The sequence below is a fragment of the Oncorhynchus gorbuscha genome, linkage group LG16, assembly GCF_021184085.1.
Source record: "Oncorhynchus gorbuscha isolate QuinsamMale2020 ecotype Even-year linkage group LG16, OgorEven_v1.0, whole genome shotgun sequence".
In the NCBI taxonomy this organism is placed as follows: Eukaryota; Metazoa; Chordata; class Actinopteri; order Salmoniformes; family Salmonidae; genus Oncorhynchus; species Oncorhynchus gorbuscha.
This window is the reverse complement of record NC_060188.1, coordinates 75,656,191-75,683,633: the sequence shown is the minus strand read 5'-3', so window position 1 is coordinate 75,683,633 and position 27,443 is coordinate 75,656,191. Positions and strand designations below refer to the sequence as shown.

The 27,443-nt window shown below is 47.4% G+C and overlaps 1 protein-coding gene across 3 annotated transcripts in view; it reads left to right on the top strand.

Moving 5' to 3' along the window:
* Nucleotides 1-27,084, top strand: part of LOC123998707 (protein phosphatase Slingshot homolog 1-like) — a 42,423-nt gene extending 15,339 nt beyond the window's left edge. For 2 of the 3 annotated variants that reach the window (XM_046303799.1, XM_046303798.1), the window contains 13 exons: nucleotides 11,376-11,476; nucleotides 14,094-14,158; nucleotides 14,251-14,372; nucleotides 14,467-14,535; nucleotides 15,544-15,609; nucleotides 16,051-16,245; nucleotides 16,448-16,541; nucleotides 16,666-16,794; nucleotides 16,994-17,040; nucleotides 18,400-18,546; nucleotides 18,787-18,987; nucleotides 24,666-25,296; nucleotides 25,595-27,084. In XM_046303799.1, the coding sequence (XP_046159755.1) occupies nucleotides 11,376-11,476; nucleotides 14,094-14,158; nucleotides 14,251-14,372; nucleotides 14,467-14,535; nucleotides 15,544-15,609; nucleotides 16,051-16,245; nucleotides 16,448-16,541; nucleotides 16,666-16,794; nucleotides 16,994-17,040; nucleotides 18,400-18,546; nucleotides 18,787-18,987; nucleotides 24,666-25,296; nucleotides 25,595-26,461 (2,734 nt within the window). In that variant the 3' untranslated portion in view covers nucleotides 26,462-27,084. Of the gene's footprint in view, nucleotides 1-9,232; nucleotides 9,614-11,375; nucleotides 11,477-14,093; nucleotides 14,159-14,250; nucleotides 14,373-14,466; nucleotides 14,536-15,543; nucleotides 15,610-16,050; nucleotides 16,246-16,447; nucleotides 16,542-16,665; nucleotides 16,795-16,993; nucleotides 17,041-18,399; nucleotides 18,547-18,786; nucleotides 18,988-24,665; nucleotides 25,297-25,594 lie in introns of those variants that run through there. The other variant, XM_046303797.1, reaches the window with a different exon arrangement.
* The last annotated feature ends 359 nt before the right edge of the window (nucleotides 27,085-27,443 follow it).

The following is a 27,443-nucleotide window of genomic DNA, read 5'->3' as shown; positions in this document are numbered from 1 at the left end:
TGTAGGCAGGGATCAGCAAAATGGAGTCGTGGTCAGATTTTCCGAAAGGGGGCGGGGCAGGGCCTTATATGCGTCGCGGAAGTTAGAGTAACAATGATCCAAGGTTTTACCACCCCTGGTTGCGCAATCGATATGCTGATAAAATTTAGGGAGTCTTGTTTTCAGATTGGCTTTGTTAAAATCCCCAGCTACAATGAATGCAGCCTCCGGATAAATGTTTTCCAGTTTGCAAAGAGTTAAATAAAGTTCGTTCAGAGCCATCGATGTGTCTGCTTGGGGGGATATATACGGCTGTGATTATAATCGAAGAGAATTCTCTTGGAAGATAATGCGGTCTACATTTGATTGTGAGGAATTCTAAATCAGGTGAACAGAAGGATTTGAGTTCCTGTATGTTTCCTTCATCACACCATGTCCCGTTAGTCATGAGGCATACGCCCCCGCCACTCTTCTTACCAGAGAGATGTTTGTTTCTGTCGGCGCGATGCGTGGAGAAACCCGTTGGCTGCACCGCCCTGGATAGCGTTTTCCCAGTAAGCCATGTCTCCGTAAAGCAAAGAACGTTGCAGTCTCTGATGTCCCTCTGGAATGCCACCCTTGCTCGGATTTCATCAACCTTGTTGTCGAGAGACTGGACATTGGCAAGAAGAATACTGGGAAGTGGTGCGCGATGTGCCCTTTTTCGGAGTCTGACCAGAACACCGCCGCGTTTCCCTCTTTTTCGGAGTCGTTTCCTTGGGTCGCTGCATGCGATCCATTCCGTTGACCTGTTTGTAAGGCAGAACACAGGATCCGCGTCGCGGAAAACATATTCTTGGTCGTACTGATGGTGAGTTGACGCTGATCTTATATTCAGTAGTTCTTCTCGACTGTATGTAATGAAACCTAAGATGACCTGGGGTACTAATGTAAGAAATAACACGTAAAAAAACTGCATAGTTTCCTAGGAACGCGAAGCGAGGCGGCCATCTCAGTCGGCGCCGGAAGTAACAGTAACACTCGTCCCCCTCTCTGATGCGCACGAGATGGTAAGCATTACGAAGGTCCAACTTAGTAAAGAACCTGGCTCCCTGCAGAATCTCGAAGGCTGATGACATAAGGGGAAGCGGATAACGATTCTTAACCGTTATGTCATTCAGCCCTCGATAATCCACGCAGGGGCGCAGAGTACCGTCTTTCTTCTTAACAAAAAAAAAACCCCGCCCCGGCAGGAGAGGAAGAAGGCACTACGGTGCCGGCGTCAAGAAAAACAGACAAATAATCCTCGAGAGTCTTACGTTCGGGAGCCGACAGAGAGTATAGTCTACCCCGAGGGGGAGTGGTCCCCGGAAGGAGATCAATACTACAATCATACGACCGGTGAGGAGGAAGGGAGTTGGCTCTGGACCGACTGAAGACCGTGCGCAGATCATGATATTCCTCCGGCACTCCTGTCAAATCACCAGGTTCCTCCTGAGAAGAGGGGACAGAAGAAACAGGAGGGATAGCAGACATTAAACACTTCACATGACAAGAAACGTTCCAGGATAGGATAGAATTACTAGACCAATTAATAGAAGGATTATGACATACTAGCCAGGGATGACCCAAAACAACAGGTGTAAAAGGTGAACGAAAAATCAAAAAGGAAATAGTCTCACTGTGGTTACCAGATACTGTGAGGGTTAAAGGTAGTGTCTCATATCTGATACTGGGGAGATGACTACCATCTAAGGCGAACATGGGCGTGGGCTTCCCTAACTGTCTGAGAGGAATGTCATGTTTCCGAGCCCATGCTTCGTCCATAAAACAACCCTCAGCCCCAGAGTCTATCAAGGCACTGCATGAAGCAGCCGAACCGGTCCAGCGTAGATGGACCGACATAGTAGTACAGGATCTTGATGGAGAGACCTGAGTAGTAGCGCTCACCAGTAGCCCTCCGCTTACTGATGAGCTCTGGCTTTTACTGGACATGAATCGACAAAATGTCCAGCAAATCTGCAATAGAGGCACAGGCGGTTGGTGATCCTCCGTTCCCTCTCCTTAGTCGAGATGCGAATACCTCCCAGCTGCATGGGCTCAGTCTCTGAGCCGGAGGAAGGAGATGGTTGCGATGCGGAGAGGGGAAAACCCGTTAACGCGAGCTCTCTTCCACGAGCTCGGTGACGAAGATCTACCCGTCGTTCTATGCGGATGGCGAGTGCAATCAAAGAGTCCACACTGGAAGGAACCTCCCGGGAGAGAATCTCATCCTTAACCTCTGCGTGGAGTCCCTCCAGAAAACGAGCGAGCAGCGCCGGCTCGTTCCAGTCACTAGAGGCAGCAAGAGTGCGAAACTCTATAGAGTAATCCGTTATGGATCGATCACCTTGACATAGGGAAGCCAGGGCCCTAGAAGCCTCCCTACCAAAAACTGAACGATCAAAAACCCGTATCATCTCCTCTTTAAAGTTCAGGTAATTGTTAGAACAATCAGCCCTTGCCTCCCAGATAGCTGTGCTCCACTCACGAGCCCGGCCAGTAAGGAGTGATATGACGTAAGCAACCCGAGCTCTCTCTCTTGAGTATGTGTTGGGTTGGAGAGAGAACACAATATCACACTGGGTGAGAAAGGAGCGGCACTCAGTGGGCTGCCCGGAGTAACAAGGTGGGTTATTAACCCTAGGTTCCGGAGACTCGGCAGACCAGGAAGTAGCTGGTGGCACGAGACGAAGACTCTGGAACTGTCCAGAGAGGTCGGAAACCTGAGCGGCCAGGGTCTCAACGGCATGACGAGCAGCAGACAATTCCTGCTCGTGTCTGCCGAGCATAGCTCCCTGGATCTCGACGGCAGTGTTACGAGAATCCGTAGTCGCTGGGTCCATTCTTGGTCGGATCCTTCTGTTATGCAGGTGAATGAGGACCCAAAAGCGACTTAGCGAAAACAGAGTCTTTATTCCAGTAAAACTCAAGACGAAAACAAAACAGGAAAAAAACTTAAATCCACTCGTAGTAACGAGGACAGACTGGAGACTCGAGCATTGACTGCAGGTTGCTTCGGGAAGGCACCGACCGTAGCAGACTAAGGCACCTGCTCACACGCAGCATCTGAAGGAGACAAGACACGACAGGGCGAGACAAGGACACAGCACAGCGAACATCATACAAGGATCCGACAAGGACAGAAGCGGAAAACAAGGGGAGAAATAGGAACTCTAATCAGAGGACAAAATAGGGGACAGGTGTGAAAAGACTAAATGAGTGAGTAGGAGAATGAGGAACAGCTGGGAGCAGGAACGGAACGATAGAGAGAGGAGAGAGAGGGAGGGGGAGAGAGAGGGATAGAAAAAGGGAACGAACCTAATAAGACCAGCAGGGGGAAACGAACAGAAGGGAAAGCATAATGACAAGACAATATAAGACAAAACATGACAGTATCCCCCACTCACCGAGCGCCTCCTGGCGCACTCGAGGAGGAATCCTGGCGGCAACGGAGGAAATCATCAATCAGCGAACGGTCCAGCACGTCCCGAGATGGAACCCAACTCCTCTCCTCAGGACCGTAACCCTCCCAATCCACTAAGTACTGGTGACCACGTCCCCGAGAACGCATGTCCATGATCCTACGTATCTTGTAAATAGGTGCGCCCTCGACAAGGACGGGGGGGGAGACAACGGGGTGCGAAGAAAGGGCTTGACACAGGAGACATGGAAGACAGGATGGACGCGACGAAGATGTCGCGGAAGAAGCAGTCGCACAGCGACAGGATTGACGACCTGGGAGACACGGAACGGACCAATGAACCGCGGAGTCAACTTACGAGAAGCTGTCGTAAGGGGAAGGTTACGAGTGGAAAGCCACACTCTCTGGCCGCGACAATACCTAGGACTCTTAATCCTACATTTTATTGGCGGCTCTCACAGTCTGCGCCCTGTAACGGCAAAGTGCAGACCTCACCCTCCTCCAGGTGCGCTCACAACGTTGGACAAACGCCTGAGCGGAGGGAACGCTGGACTCGGCGAGCTGGGACGAGAACAGAGGAGGCTGGTAACCCAGACTACTCTGAAACGGAGATAGCCCGGTAGCAGACGAAGGAAGCGAGTTGTGAGCGTATTCTGCCCAGGGGAGCTGTTCTGCCCAAGACGCAGGGTTTCTAAAAGAAAGGCTGCGTAGTATGCGACCAATCGTCTGATTGGCCCTTTCTGCTTGACCGTTAGACTGGGGATGAAAACCGGAAGAGAGACTGACGGAAGCACCAATCAAACGACAGAACTCCCTCTAAAACTGTGACGTGAATTGCGGACCTCTGTCTGAAACGGCGTCTAACGGGAGGCCATGAATTCTGAACACATTCTCGATGATGATTTGTGCCGTCTCCTTAGCGGAAGGAAGCTTAGCGAGGGGAATGAAATGTGCCGCCTTAGAGAACCTATCGACAACCGTAAGAATCACAGTCTTCCCCGCAGACGAAGGCAGACCGGTAATGAAGTCTAAGGCGATGTGAGACCATGGTCGAGAAGGAATGGGAAGCGGTCTAAGACGACCGGCAGGAGGAGAGTTACCTGACTTAGTCTGCGCGCAGTCCGAACAAGCAGCCACGAAACGGCGCGTGTCACGCTCCTGAGTAGGCCACCAAAAGCGCTGGCGAATAGAAGCAAGAGTACCTCGAACGCCGGGATGGCCAGCTAACTTGGCAGAGTGAGCCCACTGAAGAACAGCCAGACGAGTAGAAACAGGAATGAAAAGAAGGTTACTAGGACAAGCGCGCGGCGACGCAGTGTGAGTGAGTGCTTGCTTAACCTGTCTCTCAATCCCCCAGACTGTCAACCCGACAACACGCCCATAAGGAAGAATCCCTCGGGATCAGTAGAAGCCACAGAAGAACTAAAGAGACGGGATAAGGCATCAGGCTTGGTGTTCTTATTACCCGGGCGATAAGAAATCACAAACTCGAAACGAGCGAAAAACAACGCCCAACGAGCTTGACGTGCATTAAGTCGTTTGGCAGAACGGATGTACTCAAGGTTCTTATGGTCAGTCCAAACGACAAAAGGAACGGTCGCCCCCTCCAACCACTGTCGCCATTCGCCTAGGGCTAAGCGGATGGCGAGCAGTTCGCGGTTACCCACATCATAGTTGCGTTCCGATGGCGACCCGGCTGCCATCAATCCACGGTTTCTGGTTAGGGAATGTTTTTATCGTTGCTATGGGAACGACATCTTCGACGCACGTTCTAATGAACTCGCACACCGAATCAGCGTATTCGTCAATATTCCCATCTGACGCAATACGAAACATGTCCCAGTCCACGTGATGGAAGCAGTCTTGGAGTGTAGAGTCAGCTTGGTCTGACCAGCGTTGGACAGACCTCAGCGTGGGAGCCTCTTGTTTTAATTTCTGCCTGTAGGCAGGGATCAGCAAAATGGAGTCGTGGTCAGATTTTCCGAAAGGGGGGCGGGGCAGGGCCTTATATGCGTCGCGGAAGTTAGAGTAACAATGATCCAAGGTTTTACCACCCCTGGTTGCGCAATCGATATGCTGATAAAATTTAGGGAGTCTTGTTTTCAGATTGGCTTTGTTAAAATCCCCAGCTACAATGAATGCAGCCTCCGGATAAATGTTTTCCAGTTTGCAAAGAGTTAAATAAAGTTCGTTCAGAGCCATCGATGTGTCTGCTTGGGGGGGATATATACGGCTGTGATTATAATCGAAGAGAATTCTCTTGGAAGATAATGCGGTCTACATTTGATTGTGAGGAATTCTAAATCAGGTGAACAGAAGGATTTGAGTTCCTGTATGTTTCCTTCATCACACCATGTCCCGTTAGTCATGAGGCATACGCCCCGCCACTCTTCTTACCAGAGAGATGTTTGTTTCTGTCGGCGCGATGCGTGGAGAAACCCGTTGGCTGCACCGCCCTGGATAGCGTTTTCCCAGTAAGCCATGTCTCCGTAAAGCAAAGAACGTTGCAGTCTCTGATGTCCCTCTGGAATGCCACCCTTGCTCGGATTTCATCAACCTTGTTGTCGAGAGACTGGACATTGGCAAGAAGAATACTGGGAAGTGGTGCGCGATGTGCCCTTTTTCGGAGTCTGACCAGAACACCGCCGCGTTTCCCTCTTTTTCGGAGTCGTTTCCTTGGGTCGCTGCATGCGATCCATTCCGTTGACCTGTTTGTAAGGCAGAACACAGGATCCGCGTCGCGGAAAACATATTCTTGGTCGTACTGATGGTGAGTTGACGCTGATCTTATATTCAGTAGTTCTTCTCGACTGTATGTAATGAAACCTAAGATGACCTGGGGTACTAATGTAAGAAATAACACGTAAAAAAACTGCATAGTTTCCTAGGAACGCGAAGCGAGGCGGCCATCTCAGTCGGCGCCGGAAGTAACAGTAACACTCGTCCCCCTCTCTGATGCGCACGAGATGGTAAGCATTACGAAGGTCCAACTTAGTAAAGAACCTGGCTCCCTGCAGAATCTCGAAGGCTGATGACATAAGGGGAAGCGGATAACGATTCTTAACCGTTATGTCATTCAGCCCTCGATAATCCACGCAGGGGCGCAGAGTACCATCTTTCTTCTTAACAAAAAAAAACCCCGCCCCGGCAGGAGAGGAAGAAGGCACTACGGTGCCGGCGTCAAGAAAAACAGACAAATAATCCTCGAGAGTCTTACGTTCGGGAGCCGACAGAGAGTATAGTCTACCCCGAGGGGGAGTGGTCCCCGGAAGGAGATCAATACTACAATCATACGACCGGTGAGGAGGAAGGGAGTTTGCTCTGGACCGACTGAAGACCGTGCGCAGATCATGATATTCCTCCGGCACTCCTGTCAAATCACCAGGTTCCTCCTGAGAAGAGGGGACAGAAGAAACAGGAGGGATAGCAGACATTAAACACTTCACATGACAAGAAACGTTCCAGGATAGGATAGAATTACTAGACCAATTAATAGAAGGATTATGACATACTAGCCAGGGATGACCCAAAACAACAGGTGTAAAAGGTGAACGAAAAATCAAAAAGGAAATAGTCTCACTGTGGTTACCAGATACTGTGAGGGTTAAAGGTAGTGTCTCATATCTGATACTGGGGAGATGACTACCATCTAAGGCGAACATGGGCGTGGGCTTCCCTAACTGTCTGAGAGGAATGTCATGTTTCCGAGCCCATGCTTCGTCCATAAAACAACCCTCAGCCCCAGAGTCTATCAAGGCACTGCATGAAGCAGCCGAACCGGTCCAGCGTAGATGGACCGACATAGTAGTACAGGATCTTGATGGAGAGACCTGAGTAGTAGCGCTCACCAGTAGCCCTCCGCTTACTGATGAGCTCTGGCTTTTACTGGACATGAATCGACAAAATGTCCAGCAAATCTGCAATAGAGGCACAGGCGGTTGGTGATCCTCCGTTCCCTCTCCTTAGTCGAGATGCGAATACCTCCCAGCTGCATGGGCTCAGTCTCTGAGCCGGAGGAAGGAGATGGTTGCGATGCGGAGAGGGGAAAACCCGTTAACGCGAGCTCTCTTCCACGAGCTCGGTGACGAAGATCTACCCGTCGTTCTATGCGGATGGCGAGTGCAATCAAAGAGTCCACACTGGAAGGAACCTCCCGGGAGAGAATCTCATCCTTAACCTCTGCGTGGAGTCCCTCCAGAAAACGAGCGAGCAGCGCCGGCTCGTTCCAGTCACTAGAGGCAGCAAGAGTGCGAAACTCTATAGAGTAATCCGTTATGGATCGATCACCTTGACATAGGGAAGCCAGGGCCCTAGAAGCCTCCCTACCAAAAACTGAACGATCAAAAACCCGTATCATCTCCTCTTTAAAGTTCAGGTAATTGTTAGAACAATCAGCCCTTGCCTCCCAGATAGCTGTGCTCCACTCACGAGCCCGGCCAGTAAGGAGTGATATGACGTAAGCAACCCGAGCTCTCTCTCTTGAGTATGTGTTGGGTTGGAGAGAGAACACAATATCACACTGGGTGAGAAAGGAGCGGCACTCAGTGGGCTGCCCGGAGTAACAAGGTGGGTTATTAACCCTAGGTTCCGGAGACTCGGCAGACCAGGAAGTAGCTGGTGGCACGAGACGAAGACTCTGGAACTGTCCAGAGAGGTCGGAAACCTGAGCGGCCAGGGTCTCAACGGCATGACGAGCAGCAGACAATTCCTGCTCGTGTCTGCCGAGCATAGCTCCCTGGATCTCGACGGCAGTGTTACGAGAATCCGTAGTCGCTGGGTCCATTCTTGGTCGGATCCTTCTGTTATGCAGGTGAATGAGGACCCAAAAGCGACTTAGCGAAAACAGAGTCTTTATTCCAGTAAAACTCAAGACGAAAACAAAACAGGAAAAAAACTTAAATCCACTCGTAGTAACGAGGACAGACTGGAGACTCGAGCATTGACTGCAGGTTGCTTCGGGAAGGCACCGACCGTAGCAGACTAAGGCACCTGCTCACACGCAGCATCTGAAGGAGACAAGACACGACAGGGCGAGACAAGGACACAGCACAGCGAACATCATACAAGGATCCGACAAGGACAGAAGCGGAAAACAAGGGGAGAAATAGGAACTCTAATCAGAGGACAAAATAGGGGACAGGTGTGAAAAGACTAAATGAGTGAGTAGGAGAATGAGGAACAGCTGGGAGCAGGAACGGAACGATAGAGAGAGGAGAGAGAGGGAGGGGGAGAGAGAGGGATAGAAAAAGGGAACGAACCTAATAAGACCAGCAGGGGGAAACGAACAGAAGGGAAAGCATAATGACAAGACAATATAAGACAAAACATGACACAGACAGGGTTATGCAACAGCCAAGGAGAGAGGTGTGTGTGTGTGTGTGTGCGCAGACTTCAAAAGGGAAGATGTCCTTGGTGTGCGTCTAACGAGCATCTTGCTTCACACTGGCATTGGATATGTGTTCTGTGATGGAGTTATGGTTCATACAATGTTGAATATGCCACTCAATGAGTAGTATGTTTCCTTTGGCTCAGTGGCTCATCAGAGATCCTCTGGGATCTTACATGTCAAATAGCATCCACTCACTCTACAGACGTGTACTTTGTAGACTGAAGATGAGGCAAGCTAGATTCCCTGCCACCCAACCCAGCTAACGTGAAACATGCTTGAATGGTGCTTTTGTGTCGGGAGTTGCGGAGGGAGTTATGATTGCTCAAGCGCGTGCTGTGAGGAGGAGATAAACTGCTGCTGATGGTCGGGAGTTGAGGCAGGAGGCAGAGCTGAACAGACACAGCAGAATCTGAAGACTGATCCTCACAGCCCAGACGGACAGGAGGGAGATACGGACGCACCAGACCAAGACAGGATACATCATCAGACTATTGAACCCAATCTGCACCTTTTTACAGGGAAAAAAGAAACCCAGGGCTATATAAGTTATTATACATTGGAAACCAAATTCGTTTTTGAGGCACACAATGCTTGTGAATGTATTTTTTGCACATGGATGTGCTAAGAAGCTATAAGGGCGGAGGAGATTTTGTGAGGAGGCCAGTAGACTCCAGAGAGCTACTGAGGGAGAGATCTAGAATCAGGATGCATCTTGTGGTGGAGCCTTCACAGGAAGCCATGCTTACCATGCTGCCTCACTTTGTGAAGAACGCAGTCCTGAGTAAGAGAGAGATCTGGCGAATGTAAGTCCTCCACTCACTCAAGGACAGGCAATCATGTGTGTATCTCTCACTGGCATTTCTACCTTGATAAGAGGTAGCCAACGGCGACAATGGTTTGAATGGTTGTCCCTTGTAACTGTGCACCCTGCATTTTCTGTATACGGGTATTGTTTTTATGGCTGTCTATATGTCTTCTTGAGTGTTATTTTTAGAAGTCTACTGTTCACAGCTGTCCTAATGTGAGTTTACACAGGCAGCCTAATTCTGATCTTTTTCCACTAATTGGCCGTTCAACCAATCAGATCAGCTGTTTTGCCAATAATTTAAAAAAAAATCAGAATTGGACTGTGTGTAAACTCAGCCTTAGAAAGATGGGGACATGCTCTGATTGTTTTCAGTAATGGTGTAATGGATGGATCAACAGTAGTTGGAGCCTTTTCCATACAGCTTTCTCTTTAGGTCTATACATCTGTGATTACTGCTATTCAGTTCATCCCATTTACAGTACATCAGACATCTTAAGATGAGCTGTTATGGTACCCTACCCAACTCTGACCTCTTGACTGAGGCCACCCTCATCTTTTTCAGGACATTCTGAAAAGGAACAATGCTACGTAACAGCGGGGCAGAAACAAAAGGTCTTGTGATGGACCCACTGTCATACCATGCTTTGTTTGTGGTGGCAGAGCGAGAGGGCAGCCTGTCTGTTAACAAAGACTGGCTCTGTTCCTCCAGGTCAATGTTGTGGCCAGCAAACGCGCGGCTCTGTTCCTCCTGGTCAATGTTGTGGCCAGCAAACACGCAGCTCTGTTCCTCCTGGTCAATGTTGTGGCCAGCAAACACGCAGCTCTGTTCCTCCTGGTCAATGTTGTGGCCAGCAAACACGCAGCTCTGTTCCTCCTGGTCAATGTTGTGGCCAGCAAACACGCAGCTCTGTTCCTCCTGGTCAATGTTGTGGCCAGCAAACACGCAGCTCTGTTCCTCCTGGTCAATGTTGTGGCCAGCAAACACGCAGCTCTGTTACTCCTGGTCAATGTTGTGGCCAGCAAACACGCAGCTCTGTTCCTCCTGGTCAATGTTGTGGCCAGCAAACACGCAGCTCTGTTCCTCCTGGTCAATGTTGTGGCCAGCAAACGCGCAGCTCTGTTCCTCCAGGTCAATGTTGTGGCCAGCAAACACGCAGCTCTGTTCCTCCAGGTCAATGTTGTGGCCAGCAAACGCGCGGCTCTGTTCCTCCTGGTCAATGTTGTGGCCAGCAAACACGCAGCTCTGTTCCTCACACCAGCCTTAGGAGAGTCTGCAGCAGGGCATCCACATTCCACATGATACTTTTCAATGAATATGTTGCCTCCCTGACGTGAACGCACTGGTGATTGCATAGTCTGTCAAATACATCATGGGAAGGAAAGCAGGCTATGGCTGGGTAGTTTTGTGACAACAGACATACTGTTAATCTGTGGATGTACTTAAATGGAGCACAACAAAACAGGGAAGAGACACCAAGCAGGTGTAGGAAGGAGTGACTATTTCAAATGTCCTCTCTGTTCTAGAGTAGAACTCCATGCTACTTACTATAGGTACTGTGGAGTGCAGTGTGCCACAGACGGTGCTTAAGCTGTTGAAGCAGTACAAGGATTTGTGCAAATCTCTATTCAGATATGCTGATGATCTGTTGCCTACTTCCAGTACAGTCTGTACTCTTTCTTTCACTTCTCTAATGAATGCTTCCCCTGTGTGTTACAGCATCAAACCACTAGAAACCCTATTTTCCTGTCTGTTTCAGCCTCAGCGAGAGCTTCTTCATGGTCAAAGGAGCTGCCCTCTTCCTGCAACAGGGCACCAATGCACAGGGACCCAAGACCCCTACACACCACAAACACGCAGGTAAACACACTGGCACACCACAAACATGCAGGTAAACACACTGGCACACCACAAACACGCAGGTAAACACACTGGCACACCACAAACACGCAGGTAAACACACTGGCACACCACAAACACGCAGGTAACACACTGGCACACCACAAACACGCAGGTAAACACACACTCTTGACACACACTGGGCCCATTGTTTATTGGCCCTGTTCACCCATGACTGCGTGGCCATGCACGCCTCCAACTCAATCATCAAGTTTGCAGACGACACTACAGTGTTAGGCTTGATTGCCAACAACGACGAGACGGCCTACGGGGAGGAGGTGAGGGCCCTCGGAGTGTGGTGTCAGGAAAATAATCTCACACTCACACTCAATGTCAACAAAACAAAGGAGATGATCGTGGACTTCAGGAAACAGCAGAGGGGGCAGCCCCATATCTACATTGACGGGACAGGAGTGGAGAAGGTGTAAAGTTTTAAGTTCCTCGGTGTACACATCACGGACAAACTGAAATGGTCCACCCACACAGACAGCGTGGTGAAGAAGGCGCAGCAGCGCCTCTTTAATCTCAGGAGGCTGAAGAAATTCGGCTTGTCACCAAAAACACTCACAAACTTTTACAGATGCACAATAGAGAGCATCCTGTCGGGCTGTATCACTGCCTGGTACGGCAACTGCTCCGCCCACAACCGTAAGGCTGTCCAGAGGGTAGTGAGGTCTGCACAACGGATCACCGGGGGCAAACTACCTGCCCTCCAGGACACCTACACCACCTGATGTCACAGGAAGGCCATAAAGATCATCAAGGACAATAACCACCCGAGCCACTGCCTGTTCACCCCGCTATCATCCAGAAGGTGAGGTCAGTACAGGTGCATATAAGCAGGGACAGAGAGACTGAAAAAACATCACAAGGCCATCAGACTGTTAAACAGCCATCACTAACATTGAGTGGCTGCTGCCAACATACTGACTCATCTCTAGCCACTTTAATAATGAAACAATTGATGTAATAAATGTATCACTAGCCACTTTATATAATGTTACCGACCCTACATTGGTCATCTCATATGTATATACTGTACTCTATACCATCTACTGCATCTTGTCTATGCCGTTTGGCCATCGCTCATTCATATATTTTTATGTACATATTCTTATTCATTCCTTTACACCTGTATGTAGATTATTTGTTAGATATTGGTCAGAACTAGAAGCACAAGCATTTCGCTACACTCTCATTAACATCTGCTAACCATGTGTATGTGACAAATAAAATTTGATTAGATTTGTTCAGTGAACCGTAACAATGCCACTGCTAAAGTTCTATTTAAAGACAAGGTAATATTGTCTGAGGTTGGCTTGGCATTTGTGATTGAGCCTGTGTTCAACCCATATTCACAGAAGGATTACCTGGCCATTGACTTCCCTCGAGGCAGGTACTGGTCTACTTTTAGCTTTGATATGTTTGTCAAAGTAGGTCCAGATGTGACCCTAGAGCCTGCCTATGTAACAGTTTAACTTTAGTCCGTCCCCTCGCCCCTACCCGGGCTCGGACTAGGGAGTGCACACACAGACAACTGACACCCACGAAGCATCGTTACCCATCGCTCCACAAAAGCCACGGCCCTCCACAAAAGCCACGGAACCACTACTTCAAGGTCTCAGAGCGAGTGACGTCACCGATTGAAACGCTATTAGCGCACACCACCGCTAACTAGCTAGCCATTTCACATCAGTTACACCCCCCCCCGCTTTGACCTCCTCCTTTTCAAAGGGCTTTATAGATCCTGCTTGTTTGATTTTTAATTTAATTTTTTCCCCATCAAGATGTTACATAAACTCACCAAGCTAGACTAACCAGCCTGCAGCACATATGATGTCACCTCAGTGGTGTGTGTGCGTGTGTATCTGTACGGGTAGGCCTAGGTGTGTGTATCTGTACGGGTAGGCCTAGGCGTGTGTATCTGTACGGGTAGGCCTAGGCGTGTGTATCTGTACGGGTAGGCCTAGGTGTGTGTATCTGTACGGGTAGGCCTAGGCGTGTGTATCTGTACGGGTAGGCCTAGGTGTGTGTATCTGTACGGGTAGGCCTAGGTGTGTGTATCTGTGTATGATGCAGCATGTCTTATAGCAGGGTTGTTGTTGAGATTAGTTAGATCGGGGAGTCCTAACACCCCTCTCCTCCCCTATGATATGCAGGTTAATCACAAGATCAATGTGAGGATCACTCCAGATTTCTTGATTACATCACCAGACGTTCAAGTCGATGCTTAGCTCTGATGAACCTGGCATCCATTTATCTGTGTGTTTACGTGTATGACAGACTGCTTCTGCATGTTTGTATGGGTTTAGCCGAGGGTTGTACTTGGGAATGGTGTACCATAACATCTCATTTATTTACCCGTCTTGTCACGAGATGTTCAGGCTTTGCTCTGCAATGTAACTTCAATACAGACGTGTTGTTATGGCTGGTATTGGATCAGCCTGCAGGTGGGCATAATCAGAGGTACCAGTCTAAGTAGGGGCCTGGATAGCAGAGCTGGACACAGTTATACAATCTGTCTGATTATGAGGCTTGCTTGATCTGGATTATGGTATGCGGTTCTCTTCTCTCCCAGGTGACTTACCCCGACACCTGCAGGTAATGATTAACACCCTCCGCTCTGAGGACCGCATTAAACTGGTCAGTCAAATCCCCATCTCAGATGTACTTACCATCCATTTTTATTGACAAACAAATGCTACACAGTGTAACCTGTTCTTACTGTACCCCAGGCTGTACGGTTAGAGAGTGGTTGGTCTGACCGTGTGCGGTACATGGTTGTGGTCTACACCAGTGGTCGACAGGACACAGAGGAGAATATCCTGCTAGGGATGGACTTCACCGATAAGGACAGGTACTCGCCTTTCCTCCTTAGCCAGCAGTATCACACTACACTATGGTTTGTTGTTATCATAGAGTAATAATCTATTCCGTTGCATAATTCCCAGTAAAAGCTGCTCTATCGGCATGGTGCTACCGCTATGGAGCGATACGAAGATCCATTTAGATGGAGATGGGTAAGTGCTACTCTTCTACACACTGAGGATATAAAACATTAGGAACACCTGCTCTTTCCATGACAGACTGACCAGGGGACAGCTATGATCCCTTATTGATGTCACCTGTTAAATCCACTTCACTCAGTGTAGATGAAGGGGAGGAGACAGATTAAAGAGGGATTTTTAAGCCTTGAGACATGGATTGTGTATCTGTGCCATTCACAGGATGAATAGGCTAAACAAAAGATTTGAGTGCCTTTTGAACGGGGTATGGTAGTAGGTACCAGGCACACCGGTTTGTGTGTCAAGAATTACAATGCAGCTGGTTTTTCACGCTCAACAGTTTAATAATAATAATAATAATAATATGCCATTTAGCAGACGCTTTTATCCAAAGCGACTTACAGTCATGTGTGCATATATTCTACGTATGGGTGTCCCATGTGTATGAAGAATGGTCCATCACCCAAAGGACATTCAACCAACTTGACACAACAGTGAGAAGCATTGGAGTCAACATTGGCCAGCATCCCTGTGGAACGCTTTCGATACCTTGCAGAGTCCATGCCCCGACATATTGAGGCTGTTCTGAGGAGAAAATTAGTGGGCTGCAACTCCGCATTAGGGAGGTGTTCCTAATGTTTGGTATACTCAGTCTATACCCTCACATGAATATACATGAAACTTTCCACAAAGGCACGGTATGTGTCACAGTGCATCCCACAGACATTAAGTTGCATATACAGTCGACCATGAAGTACCTCTGATCGTTTAGCCCTTCAAACAGCCCATCCGTGACACAAAATGAGTTGCTCTGCCCTCCAGTGGGCAGTCCAGTCAACAACAGGCATTTTCAATTCTCCATGTGGCAGATGAGCTCTTGCTGAGCTGTTAGTCATCCCTCTCTGTGCTGGAGGAATGTTCCATTGGAATGTGTCCTGAATAGTCCCCTAAACCCTTGTAGCTCAGCCCCTGTTCGTGTCGCCCAGACCCTTCTCTCTAATCCTTCATCTTCTCTCTCCTCAGAGGATTTAGTGTGACCACAGGAGGACGATCGCATGTCTTCAAGCCTGTTTCTGTGCAGGCCATGTGGTAAGTGTCTGGTTGTTTTTGGGTTTGATACTGTATTTGGGTACTTCAAAATATAATTGTCTGGTGCCCTTTATATTCCCTGAAACCACAGTGACTGTACTCTACCATGTTGGTTCCATTTTAATATCAACAATCAATAGGGTGGAGAAACATAAACTAGTAGATGAATTATTCAGGCTGGTAACACTTAGATACCGACCCCACTGCCAGTTGTCCATGCACCATCTACTGGTCAATAGATGCCGCTATCATTACAATGTGCAGACTCATCATTTTCTCTGGGTTTGACAGGCTTTTAAATGTATTCTGAATGTCCTGCGTCATTAAAAATCAACGATTAAAAGACTGACTCTATAATCAGATAAGTGGAATAGCTTCTGAATAGTTGCTGTTGAGAACCTGTATTAAGATGGGGAGCTTCTTCTACCTGTGTGGCTTCAGGTCTGCGCTGCAGATCCTCCATAAGGCAAGCGATGTGTCTCGCAGGCACAACTACTTCCCCGGGGGCATGGCCCTCACGTGGATGGGCTTCTATGAGAGCTGTATCACCTCCGAGCAGAGCTGCATCAACGAGTGGAACACTATGACCGACCTGGAGACCATGCGGCCCGACTCACCTGCCATGTTCGTCGACCGGTAAGACCTGAATCGTCCGTTTTCGTAAGATTCAATGAAGTCGTTTTTTCTTATGATTCATTCTAGTTGCAGTACCTTCTGAGATTGGTAATGTATGTCCATCAGGGTAAACCGGGCCTTTCTTGTTTTAATCAAAAGTGATAAATGTGTTTGTTACATTCATAAATAATTCATTGATATATTGACATATGTTGTTATTCAGGCCAACGGAGAGAGAGAGAACCGAGTGTGCAATCAAAGCTAAACTACGCAGCATGATGATGTTCCGGGACCTGGAGAATGTCACTTCCAAGGAGGTATGTGTCGCCACTCACCAGGCTTTGTAGGGGCACACAGATCGGTTTGTTGGGGCAATTAACTCTGCATGAGATATAAGTACCATAGTGCAGCCTAATACCGGTTCTGTCCTCCCCCTCTCAGATCCGTGTGGAGCTGGAGCAGCATATGAGTTGTAACCTGAAGGAGTACAAAGAGTTCCTCGACAATGAGATGCTGCTGATCCTGGGTCAGATGGACAAAGCCACACTCATCTTTGACCACCTCTACCTGGTGAGAACCTTTCCCTAACTTTACATCCTGATTGTCTCTTTGTATCCCTAACACTAACTAGTAACTACACTCCTCCTCTCTAACCTCTGAACTACTGTCACAACTCTGTTACTGTAACCCTGGTGTAGGTAGTTTGACCTTTGTAACCTGACGGAGTAAGTTGTCTTGATATTCATTCCTCTGTGTTTGTCTTCTCTAGGGCTCTGAGTGGAATGCCTCCAATCTAGAGGAACTACGGGACTGTGGGTGAGTGGATGTCTCACAAACACTAAAGCTATTTCACTAGAACTGCTCCCTAACCACCCCTACTCCCTAACCATCAGCACTGGCTCACAAACATAGTGTTGTATTATTCTGTATTCCCATACGAAGGACAATAGATGTATGTCAGGTCATTGATACATCTCTCCTTCATAAGACCTACCAATACAGAAAGGATGGTTGTTGGAACACGGATAGCACCACTGAACGAGATACTGCCCCACTGGAACGCAACCACTCTTGTCAAGAGGGCACAACAGCGCCTCTAATTCCTACGGCAGCTGAAGAAATTCAGCATGCCACGTCAGGTCCTCTCCAAATACTTCCACTGCACCATTGAGAGCATGCTGACCATGTTTCATCATGGCCTGGTACGGGAATTGCTCCGTCCACTATCCCAAGGCCCTCCAGCGGATGGTGGGACTGTGCTCCCAGCCATCCAGGACATCTACTTGAAACTGTGCCTGAGGAAGGCCCACAGCATCGCCAAGGACCCCACACACCCCAGTCATGTACTGTTGAATCCCTTACCATCGGAAAGACTGTATTGGAGCATGAGTTCTGATACCATCAGACTGCCAAACACTTGAGCTGGACTTACCACCTTACCATTCTCTGCACCGTAGCACACATGAACTCACATACCCACACACACACAGATATATACTGAGTGTACAAAACATTTCCATTCCATAGACTGACCAGGTGAATCTAATGAAAGCTGTGATCCCTTATTGATGTCACCTGTTAAATCCACTTCTATCAGTGTAGAGACTGGTTAAAGAATGATTTTTAAGCCTTGAGACAAATGAGACATGTATTGTGTATATGTGCCATTCAGAGAGTGAATGGGCAAGACAAAAGATGTAAGTGCCTTTGAACAGTGTATGATAGTAGGTGCCAGGCAGGCACATCAGTTTGTGTCAAGAACAAGAAAAATAAAGATAAATCCTGGAATGAGTAGGTGTGTCCAAACTTTTGACTGGTACTGTATATGGTCCACCACCCAAAGGACATCCAGCCACTTGACACAACTGTGGGGAAGCATTGGAGTCAACATGGGCCAGCATCCCTGTGGAACGCTTTTGACACCTTGTAGAATCCATGACCTGATGAATTGAGGATGTTCTGAGTGCAAAAGGGGGTGCAACTTAATATTAGGAAGGTGTCATTAATGTTTTAGACACTCGGTGTACACATCAATATTTTATTTATTATTGTTGTTGCATTATCGAGAAGGAATCTGCCAGTAAGCACTTTTCGTTGGCCTGTATATACCATGTGTATCCTGTACATATGACAAGTTAAAACTTGAAACATGTTGTTTTTGTCTTCTTGATGCAGTGTGGGCTACATCCTCAACGTGACCAGGGAAATAGACAACTTCTTCCAGGGCACGTTCTCCTACCACAATATCCGGGTGTTTGATGAGGAGGCCACAGACCTGCTGGCCCACTGGAACGAGACCTACAACTTCATCGTCAGAGCCAAGTGAGTGCCTACTTGTCAAACAAACTAAGCCCTACTTCTCAAACAGCTAACTAAAACACGTCTTGCAGCATGTGAAGTATTTACTGCAGAACAACAAAGGAAGTGTATACTTAAATAGTGGGTAGTTCCTCTGTATCTGGGTTATTTTATACACTAAAACTATGTGGAAAGCCTAGTCACTCTGGATTAGACTTCTTCAAAATTAACAGGGTTTTAATATAAAACATTATTGCCCCACAGAAAGAACCAGTCTAAGTGTCTGGTCCACTGTAAGATGGGCGTGAGCCGGTCAGCCTCCACGGTCATAGCTTATGCCATGAAGGAGTATGGCTGGACTCTGGAGAAGGCCTACAACTTTGTGAAGCAGAAGAGGAGCATTGCTCGGCCCAACGCTGGCTTTATGAAGCAGCTGACAGAGTACGAGGGCATCCTGGATGCTAGGTGAGTCAGGGTATACTGGGGTACTGTACTGGTATATGAAGGTTTGTTCCGGTATGTAACCAACTGTGCTACATGAGGAGCATCTGCCACTTATTCTTACTCCACTGCAGTCGTGAGGTATTGGTTAGTGCTATCCTTGGGACGTCCCTAGGGTTGCGCATTTTGGGGAATATTTGGAGTTGGAAACTTTCCATGGAAATTAATGGAAATATATGCAAATGAATACCATTTAATTGTAGATGTTTTTTTACAGTGGATATATTTACCATATCATATTTGTTGTGCCATGATGTCCTTGAGGAGCAGATTCAATGCATGAGCAGCACAGCCAATGGGTGTGATGTGAGGGTAGGACTCTTCCACTTTAGATAAAGCATGTCTGGTTGGAGGGGTGTATGCTTGGCGAAGAACATTCAGAAATCTCTTCCAATACACTTTGCCTGTGAGCATCAGAGGTGGACCAGTTGCATACACAGCTTGAGGAAGACATTCATCAGCATTTCTCTGACTACGTTCCTCCATTGAGTCAAAAAAAACTTCTGAAGGACGGACCATGAGCTGTTGTTATAGATAAGTGGGACATAATTTTCAAGTAGAGAGACCTTTTGTCAGAGGTTGCTTGTTGTGAGCGCTGAGGGAACTTTATGTACTTGGCCAGATGATTCTGCATCTTTGTTACATTCTTATTTGTAAATGTACACAGATTTTTTGGTCTACATTAGTTGCAGTGAAATGTCTCCACACATCAGATAGTGCCCGTGGCATTTTCCTGTAAAGATGAGAATTTTAAAAAATGTAAATAAATACAATTACATATACAGATAACTAGTTAGTCAGTTAGATTAAACAACTCCTTTGTAAGATAAATGTTTTCAAATGAAACATGTATGGCAACAAGTGAATTAACACTCCTCAGTTAGCAGCCTCAAGCAAGCTTAGACCCACATGGTAGCAAAAACTAGCAAGCAGAAATTGTTAACAAGTTAGACATGATTTAAACAGACTTTGCTGTAGGTTACTATTTAGAGGTAACAAAAAATAATGTATGTTATATAATTTATATTCACCCCACCCAGTATTGTAATCAAAACTTACCAGAAAGCATGTAGTCCGTGGTTCAGACAGAGTAGTAGTGCGGGCTCAATCGCATTTCATTAGTGTGCAAGATCTTGAGAATCAGCTGTACATGTGATGAAAGAATGCATTGTCATGCAGAGGGTTGCAATTCCATTGAATTGGGGATAGTTTAACCAAAATATGCCACAAGACCTAGAATTGCCTTGTGCATCCCACAAAAGGTTCACTGTTATAAGCTAACTTTTGATGAATTTAAGCAAAATTCCCGGGCTTAACTTCCCCATAGAAGATTTCCGGATATGTGAAGGAAAGTTTCCAACCCTTTGCAACCCTAGACGTCCTTACCACTTACCTTAACCACTATCCTAACATACATGAAGGGAATGTTTTGACATTTGCCATATGGTCGGTGAGAAAGTCCATATTGCAAATGTACGGTCCCTTACTAGACGTCCGCGAACATTTCTAAAAATTTGCGGACGGTGGCGGGCCGTGCAGCAGGGCCGGATCTTCCGGGAAGTCATCGAACAAAGTCTCTCGGACATTCGGTTTCCGTTTTATAACATTTTCAAATGTTGGTCATTTTTCCGCTATCCCGGTAAATCCAACCAGAAGGTGAATGGAATCATATTGCAAATGTACAAAACATCACCAATCACGACGTGGCCTTTTCTCCTAAACGGAAAAGACTTCGAAGACTTGGTGAGCATAGGTTTGGCGTAATGGGCAGTTGGCCCCGAACAAGATGGTGTCGAGGCCTCATCGGTTTTTGAGTTATAGCCATTTTTCTGGGATTAAAGGTCAAAAATGAAAATAGAGCGCTAATTTGACCTACGGTGTCAGGAAAAAAAGAACCAGCCATTTATCTATCGTAATTTAAGAGAAATCGTACAATGTACAATTGGTGATGTTCAAAAACATTTTTTTTTTTTTTTTTAAACCTCTTAGTCCGCCCCATCCCGGATCCGGGATTGTGACTACAACCTCAAGCTCATTACCATAACGCAAAATTAGCGATTTCTGAAAATTGCAAATTAAATGAAATAAATATGCCTATCCTCAAGCTTATCCTTTTCTTAACAATCCTGTCGTCTCAGATTTTCAAAATATGCTTTAGAACCAGAGCAAATCAATAATTTGTGTAAGAGTGGTGATAGCTAGCTTAGCATTTAGCGTTAGCATTTAGCACGCAACATTCACAAAAAACCAGCAAAGGGATCAAATAAAATAATTTACCTTTGAAGAACTTCAGATGTTTCAATGAGGAGACTCTCAGTTACATAGCAGATGTCCAGTTTTTCCTGAAAGATGCTTGTGTAGGACACAACGTTCCGTTTTGTTACTATGCATTTGGCTACCGAAACTAAACGAAAATTCAGTCACCTAAACGTCAAACTTTTTTCCGAATTAACTCCATAATATCGACTGAAACATGGAAAACGTTGTTTGAATCAATCCTCAATGTGTTTTGTCATATATCTCTTCATTGAAATCCCTTCCCTGGAAGCGTGCATTCTTCTCTGATTCGGATGGAAAAATACTTGTAGGTGACTTTTGCGCACCAATTTCCACGCAGACACCGTGCGGGACACTTGGTAATTGTAGGCTCTTATGGTCAATCTTCCAATGATATGCCTACAAATACGTCACAATGCTGCAGACACCTGGGGGAAACGATAGGAAGTGTCCGTTCATTCCTGTCGCATTCACAGCCATATAAGGAGATCATGGAAAACGTGCCTCCAGAAATCCTGTTGATTTCCTGGTCACTCAAACATCTTGGTTTTGCCTGTAGATTCTGTTCTATGGCACTCACAGTGAAAATCTTTACAGTTCTGGAAACGTCAGAGTGTCTTCTTTCCAAAACTATCAATTCCAAGCATAGTCGAGCATCTTTTCGTGACAAAATATTGCGCTTAAAACGGGCATGTCTTTTTATCCAAAAATGAAATACTGCCCCTAGAGTCTTAACAGGTTATTAAAAGTTACAGATCCAGTTGCAGCGTGTTCATACAAATCTTTTTGAAGTGTGTTTCGGAGCTCTGCGATTTTCTGTAATAACACACACTAATTCAACCCTCTGTAAATAAGTCAGTTCTTAACATAGACTTAAAACTCAAACTTATATAAGTGCCTACCCCAAGGAGGATATGTGTTCACTTTCAGCTTTCTATGTCAACCAGAAGTGCCTTCAAATGGTGTCTTAGGTGCTATTTCGAAGGGTTAAAAAGGTCTGATCTTTTCAAAACGTCATATGTGTGATTAGGCAACACTCATGAACTGTAAGTCAGTCAATTCTCCCAACAGATGTCAAAGAAAAGCTCTCTCTCTCTCACACACACACACACACACACACACACACACACACACACACACACACACACACACACACACACACACACACACACACACACACACACACACACACACACACACACACACACACAGCAAGGATGGAGTGACAAAGTGCGGTGCTTAAAGACACTCAGAGCCTACAATGGCATTATCATAATCTCTAGGCTGTGCCGAGTGCAACGAGATGCCCCGCTAGACCGTAGCTTGCTCGGTCTGAGCTCAGCGACCATGAAAAAAGTAGGCCCATAATGAAGCCTGGCCCAAAATTGCAGGTGCTTTTGGGAGACAGAGAGAGAACCGTTAAGGTTAGAAGCAGAATTTGACCTCAGGAACATTCCTGAGGTCCTCCCGATCTGTGCAAGCCTACCCTTGACCATGTGGCTTTAACCCTTAACAGTGAAAACAACATGTTTTTTTCTTCTCACAGTTTTCAATGACTTCTCTCCCCATAGGAATACATTGCCTGCTCTTCTAAAGTCAACCTGAAGCCTATGTGGGTTATGAGTGCCTTATGAACCTGTCTTCGATGACAGTCCATCAGGCCACTATGAGGTCTACCCGGGGTCGTCTCAGCTAGGCCTACACATAATGTTAGAACTGGACCCGCAGCTAGAACATAACTAAGTGTTTTAGGTTTTTATTATGGTTTGAACAGAAGGTGCTGTGAATTTTGGGCCAGCTCTGAAATATGTGATAGTTGGCTTCTAAATGAGTTGGAAAAAGTGGGTGTGGTGTCAGTTTGTATCAGTTTGGTGTCAGAATGATATCTTATTGACTGATGGACGGTGACTTGCTGGCTGACTTTTGTCCATTTGCAATATGTTTAAACAGTGAGGTACCATCACCAAAGTTATATTCTGAAATCAACCCCAACGAGCGATGGAGAGGAACCAGACTCACTACCCGGCCATCCCAAGTTCATCGGGCCAGTCAATTTCGCATTCCTGCAGTATTTTTGAGCATGTTAAATTCGTGATGCTAAATGCACATTGAAACATATTGGAAATGGATAGCTGTGCACCTGGTGATTGGAACAGGTTACCAGGAGTACATTTTTAAATGGTTTTAAATGTCATTACAGGGTAGCAAGGGGTCCACAGTTGGGTAGAACCCCCCCCGTGCCCATCCAATAGGGGGCACCCTTGTCATTTTGGACGTTTTTCAAAAAATCGTTAAATCAACAGTCTCACTTCTCCCTCATCATACATGACAAACAGACCGTCTAGGTTGATTCATGGCTTAACATAGTGCTATATATCATTCGGGCAGTATAAATGCCTTTTGGACATGGTTCACTGACTTTGGGTTTGTAACCCGACTTCCATTGATCGTACATGGCAAATGGACATAACATCCTGATTTGGCACTTTCAAAACTTTCATATTGCATTTGGAAATTTCTTATGGCATTTGGATTTTAAAAAAGGGACTTTTGACTTCCTATGAAATCATATTGCAAATGGACCAAACATATGCCTTATGGACAAGTAAAACATTTTTTTTTAAATGGCGATAATCAAATATGACAAAAGTATGTTGATACAGTTCTTATACATGTGTAATTTACAAAAAAAAATCGAAAGAATTTCGAAAAACGGTCCAGATAGCACTTTTTTAAGGGGGTGATACGTTTTTGAAAAGATGTTCACATTTTCAAAATTTTACTTGTGTGTTTTGACTTGTGTTACATTTGCAATATGAACAATTACGGTGGAGCGCACTCGCCATCTATTGGATTTTTGCAGTGTTACACTTACCATTTGCAATCAACTTTGAATGAAATGACGTCCAATTGAGTGGTATTGGACATAGTGTATATGTTTTGTACGGTGCCGATATGTTCCCATTCATTTTTGTCCATTTCAGGGGGGTGTTACTATAATCCTGACCTAACCCTAACCTTCATTTCAACTTCAATGGGTTAACATCAGAGTTGGGACGTCCCAAGGATCACAGGGAGGAAGGACCCTGAGATATTTAACCTCATTATGCTCAACCTAACTCGCTGCTTAGAGGTCAGGTCATATGTGACAGTTAATTCATCACAGTGGCTGTCTAGAGGGGGTCAGGTAAGGTAAGCAGTCTAAGGTTATTAGCTTATAATTAGGTTGGTAGATAGATTGCAGGTCATTGTGACTGAATGATCCTTAAGTTTTATTAGTGGCTAAGCATCTCGTTTTGTCTGTATAAAGTACATATACTCTGTACATAGTGATGTGGTTACAATAACCATAATGTGTTCCCCAGTAAACAGCGCCACAACAAGCTGTGGAGGCCCGAGGGAGGGGAGGACATCCCAGATGAGGCGTCTGGCCAGTGTTGTGGTGGAGAGGATACCCCCGTGGAGGATGAGGCCTGGGGGGGAGAGGGCTGCAGCGCCTCCCCCTGCCGGGGCCTGGAGGTGGACGCCCTGGACCCTCTCAACTACAATTACTACTTCAGACGGCTGTCGGACACGGCCCTGGACAGCGAGCCCTCCACCCCAGTGCGCGGCCCTCCCCTGCTGGGCATGGAAAGGGTGTTCATCGAGATCGAGGATGTGGAGAGGGACGCCCTTCTGGAGGACGAGGGCTTCCCCATGGCCCAACTGGCTTTGCCCGGGGAGGGCACTGCCGCCCAAACCTGTGGGGGCCGCCTGGAACCCCTGGAGGACATGAGGCTACGCCTGGAGTTCAGCACGGTGGAGGAGGAGGACGAGGAGGAGGCGCAGAAGGAGGAGGCGGAGATTGCCGCCCTGGCCCGGACACCTGCAGGAGGAGAGGGAGTGACGGAGGACGAGGAGAGGAAGGATCAGGCCAACGTAAACCGCTTCAACAACGAGAACGCCAATAACAGTAACCGCCTGGCTGCCAAGCGCAGCTGCCCCGCTGCCTTCGACGTGAGTGGGACAGTAATTAATGCCTGTATCTATAAGAATTATGCTGGTTTGCTTACTTTTAACTTGAACTGGCTTGAGGTTAGGGTTGAGATATTAAGCCTATAATTGTAATTCTGTAAGTGTAATATTTCTGTCATTATTTGATCCCATTTCATTTAAGGGATTATCATCTTGTAGGTGTCATAATCTGTTTTATTTGCTTCAAGACCTTAAATCAGGTAATGTCCTTGGTCCGTTACCCTGTCACTCTCTGTGCCTAACCATGCATTCCCTCCCTCTCTCTGTTTCTTCTGTTTAGGACAGTGCTAGCACAGGAAACCCTTACAAAGTGAAGCCCTCCTACCAGTCCTGTAAAGACTGCCTGCGTCTGCCACCAGGGCGGCGCTGTGAGCGCCCGGCAGGAGGCCGCAACCACCGCCTTAACCCCACACGCCACTGCGGGGTGGTCCCCACTATCTCCATAGACCCCCCTGGCACCCACTTCACCAACACACCCACCCCCCACTCACCCTGTGCCCTCCCTGCTACCATTGCCCGCCTGGAGGCCTACCGCCAGCGGCTGGTGTCGCCCATGAGCTGCGAGGAGCTGCCCCGAGACAGACACTGCTCCCTGGAGACGGAGGACATGGACGAGCTACAGGAGGAAGAGGAGGAAGAACAGGAGCCAAAGCCAGGGAGGGAGGCGGGGACTGGAGTCATCACAGAGCTCACTTTTATGAAGCTCAGCTTGGAGGGGGAGAGGCCAGCGGGTCAGCCTCCTGGTGTGGAGTTGCAGCCTGCTGGGGTGGAGGTGGACCCTCCTAGTGGTGGAGTGGAGCCACAGCAGGAGCAGGATGCCCTGGCCCAGCTACAGAGGACAGGGCAGGAGCTGGGGCTGGTGAGGCAGAGCGTGGACCAGCTGGAGAGGCTCTCAGGACTGGCCATGGAAGGTCCACTCTCAGGTGCTTGGCTGTCTGAGCAGATGGACCTGAGCTTGGCAGTGGAGGAGATGGAGGTGGAGGGGGATGTAAGAGTGCATTCTGAAACCCACATCCCTTCTACCAGCTGTGTGGTCACAGCCGCAGACCCCCAGATGAACACCACCCCAGTGTCGTACCCCCAGTGGTCCACCCAGACTTGGACCCCTGTGTCCTCCCCCCATGGCTCCACCTCACCCGGAGCTTAAGCAGTGTCAGCCTCGACAGCAACTGCGGGGGACGCCCAGGCCTGGTCAGGCCGCGCACCCAGGAGATGGAGACCCGCATGAGGCTGGCCGGCCTGACCGTCCCCTCCCTGCTCAAACGCTCTAGCTCCCTGGCCAAACTGGGAGGGCTCACCTTCTCCACCGAGGACCTCTCAGACCTGGCTGATGATCAGGCCCAGCTGTTCTTCACCGTGCCCCCAGCCCTCTGAGCCCCCATCCACCCCCTGGAGCTGACTGTGTTTCCAGTGTCTCTCTTCCAGACAGGTTCCATGTGTCTGAACCACCTGACCGTGTATGAGCAGGGAGAAATTTGCCAGGTGTCCTGGAGACATGCCTGAGAAATATTAGCAGCATGTTGGCTGGAAGAAAGAAAAATAACTAAAGATTTCCTATTATAGACAGTATACAAAACATTAAGAACACCTTCCTAATATTGAGTTGGACCCCCCTTCCCCTTTTGCCCTCCGAATAGCCTCAATACGATGGGGCATGGACTCTACAAGGTGTCAAAAACATTCCACAGGGATGCTGGCCCATGTTGATTCCAATGCTTCCCACAGTTGTGTTAAGTTGGCTGGATATCCTTTGGATGGTGGACCATTTTTGATGCACACAGGAAGGAAACTGTTGAGCGTGAAAAACCCAGCTACTACCATACCCTGCCAAACTAAAAAGACAAACTTTTACATTTATTTTTAGGGGAATCTTTTGTCTTGCCCATTCACCCTCTGAATGGCACACATACACAATCCATAACTCAAATGTCTCAAGGCTTAAAAATCCTTCTTTAACCTATCTCCGTCCCTTCATCTACACTTATTTGAAGTGGATTTAACAGGTGACAATAAGGGATCACAGCTGGTCCGTCTGTCATGGAAAGAGCAGGTGTTCCTAATGTTTCGTACAGTCAGTGTACATGTACTGTCTATTTATCAATCCAAATAAGAGATGCTATTGGAGAAGA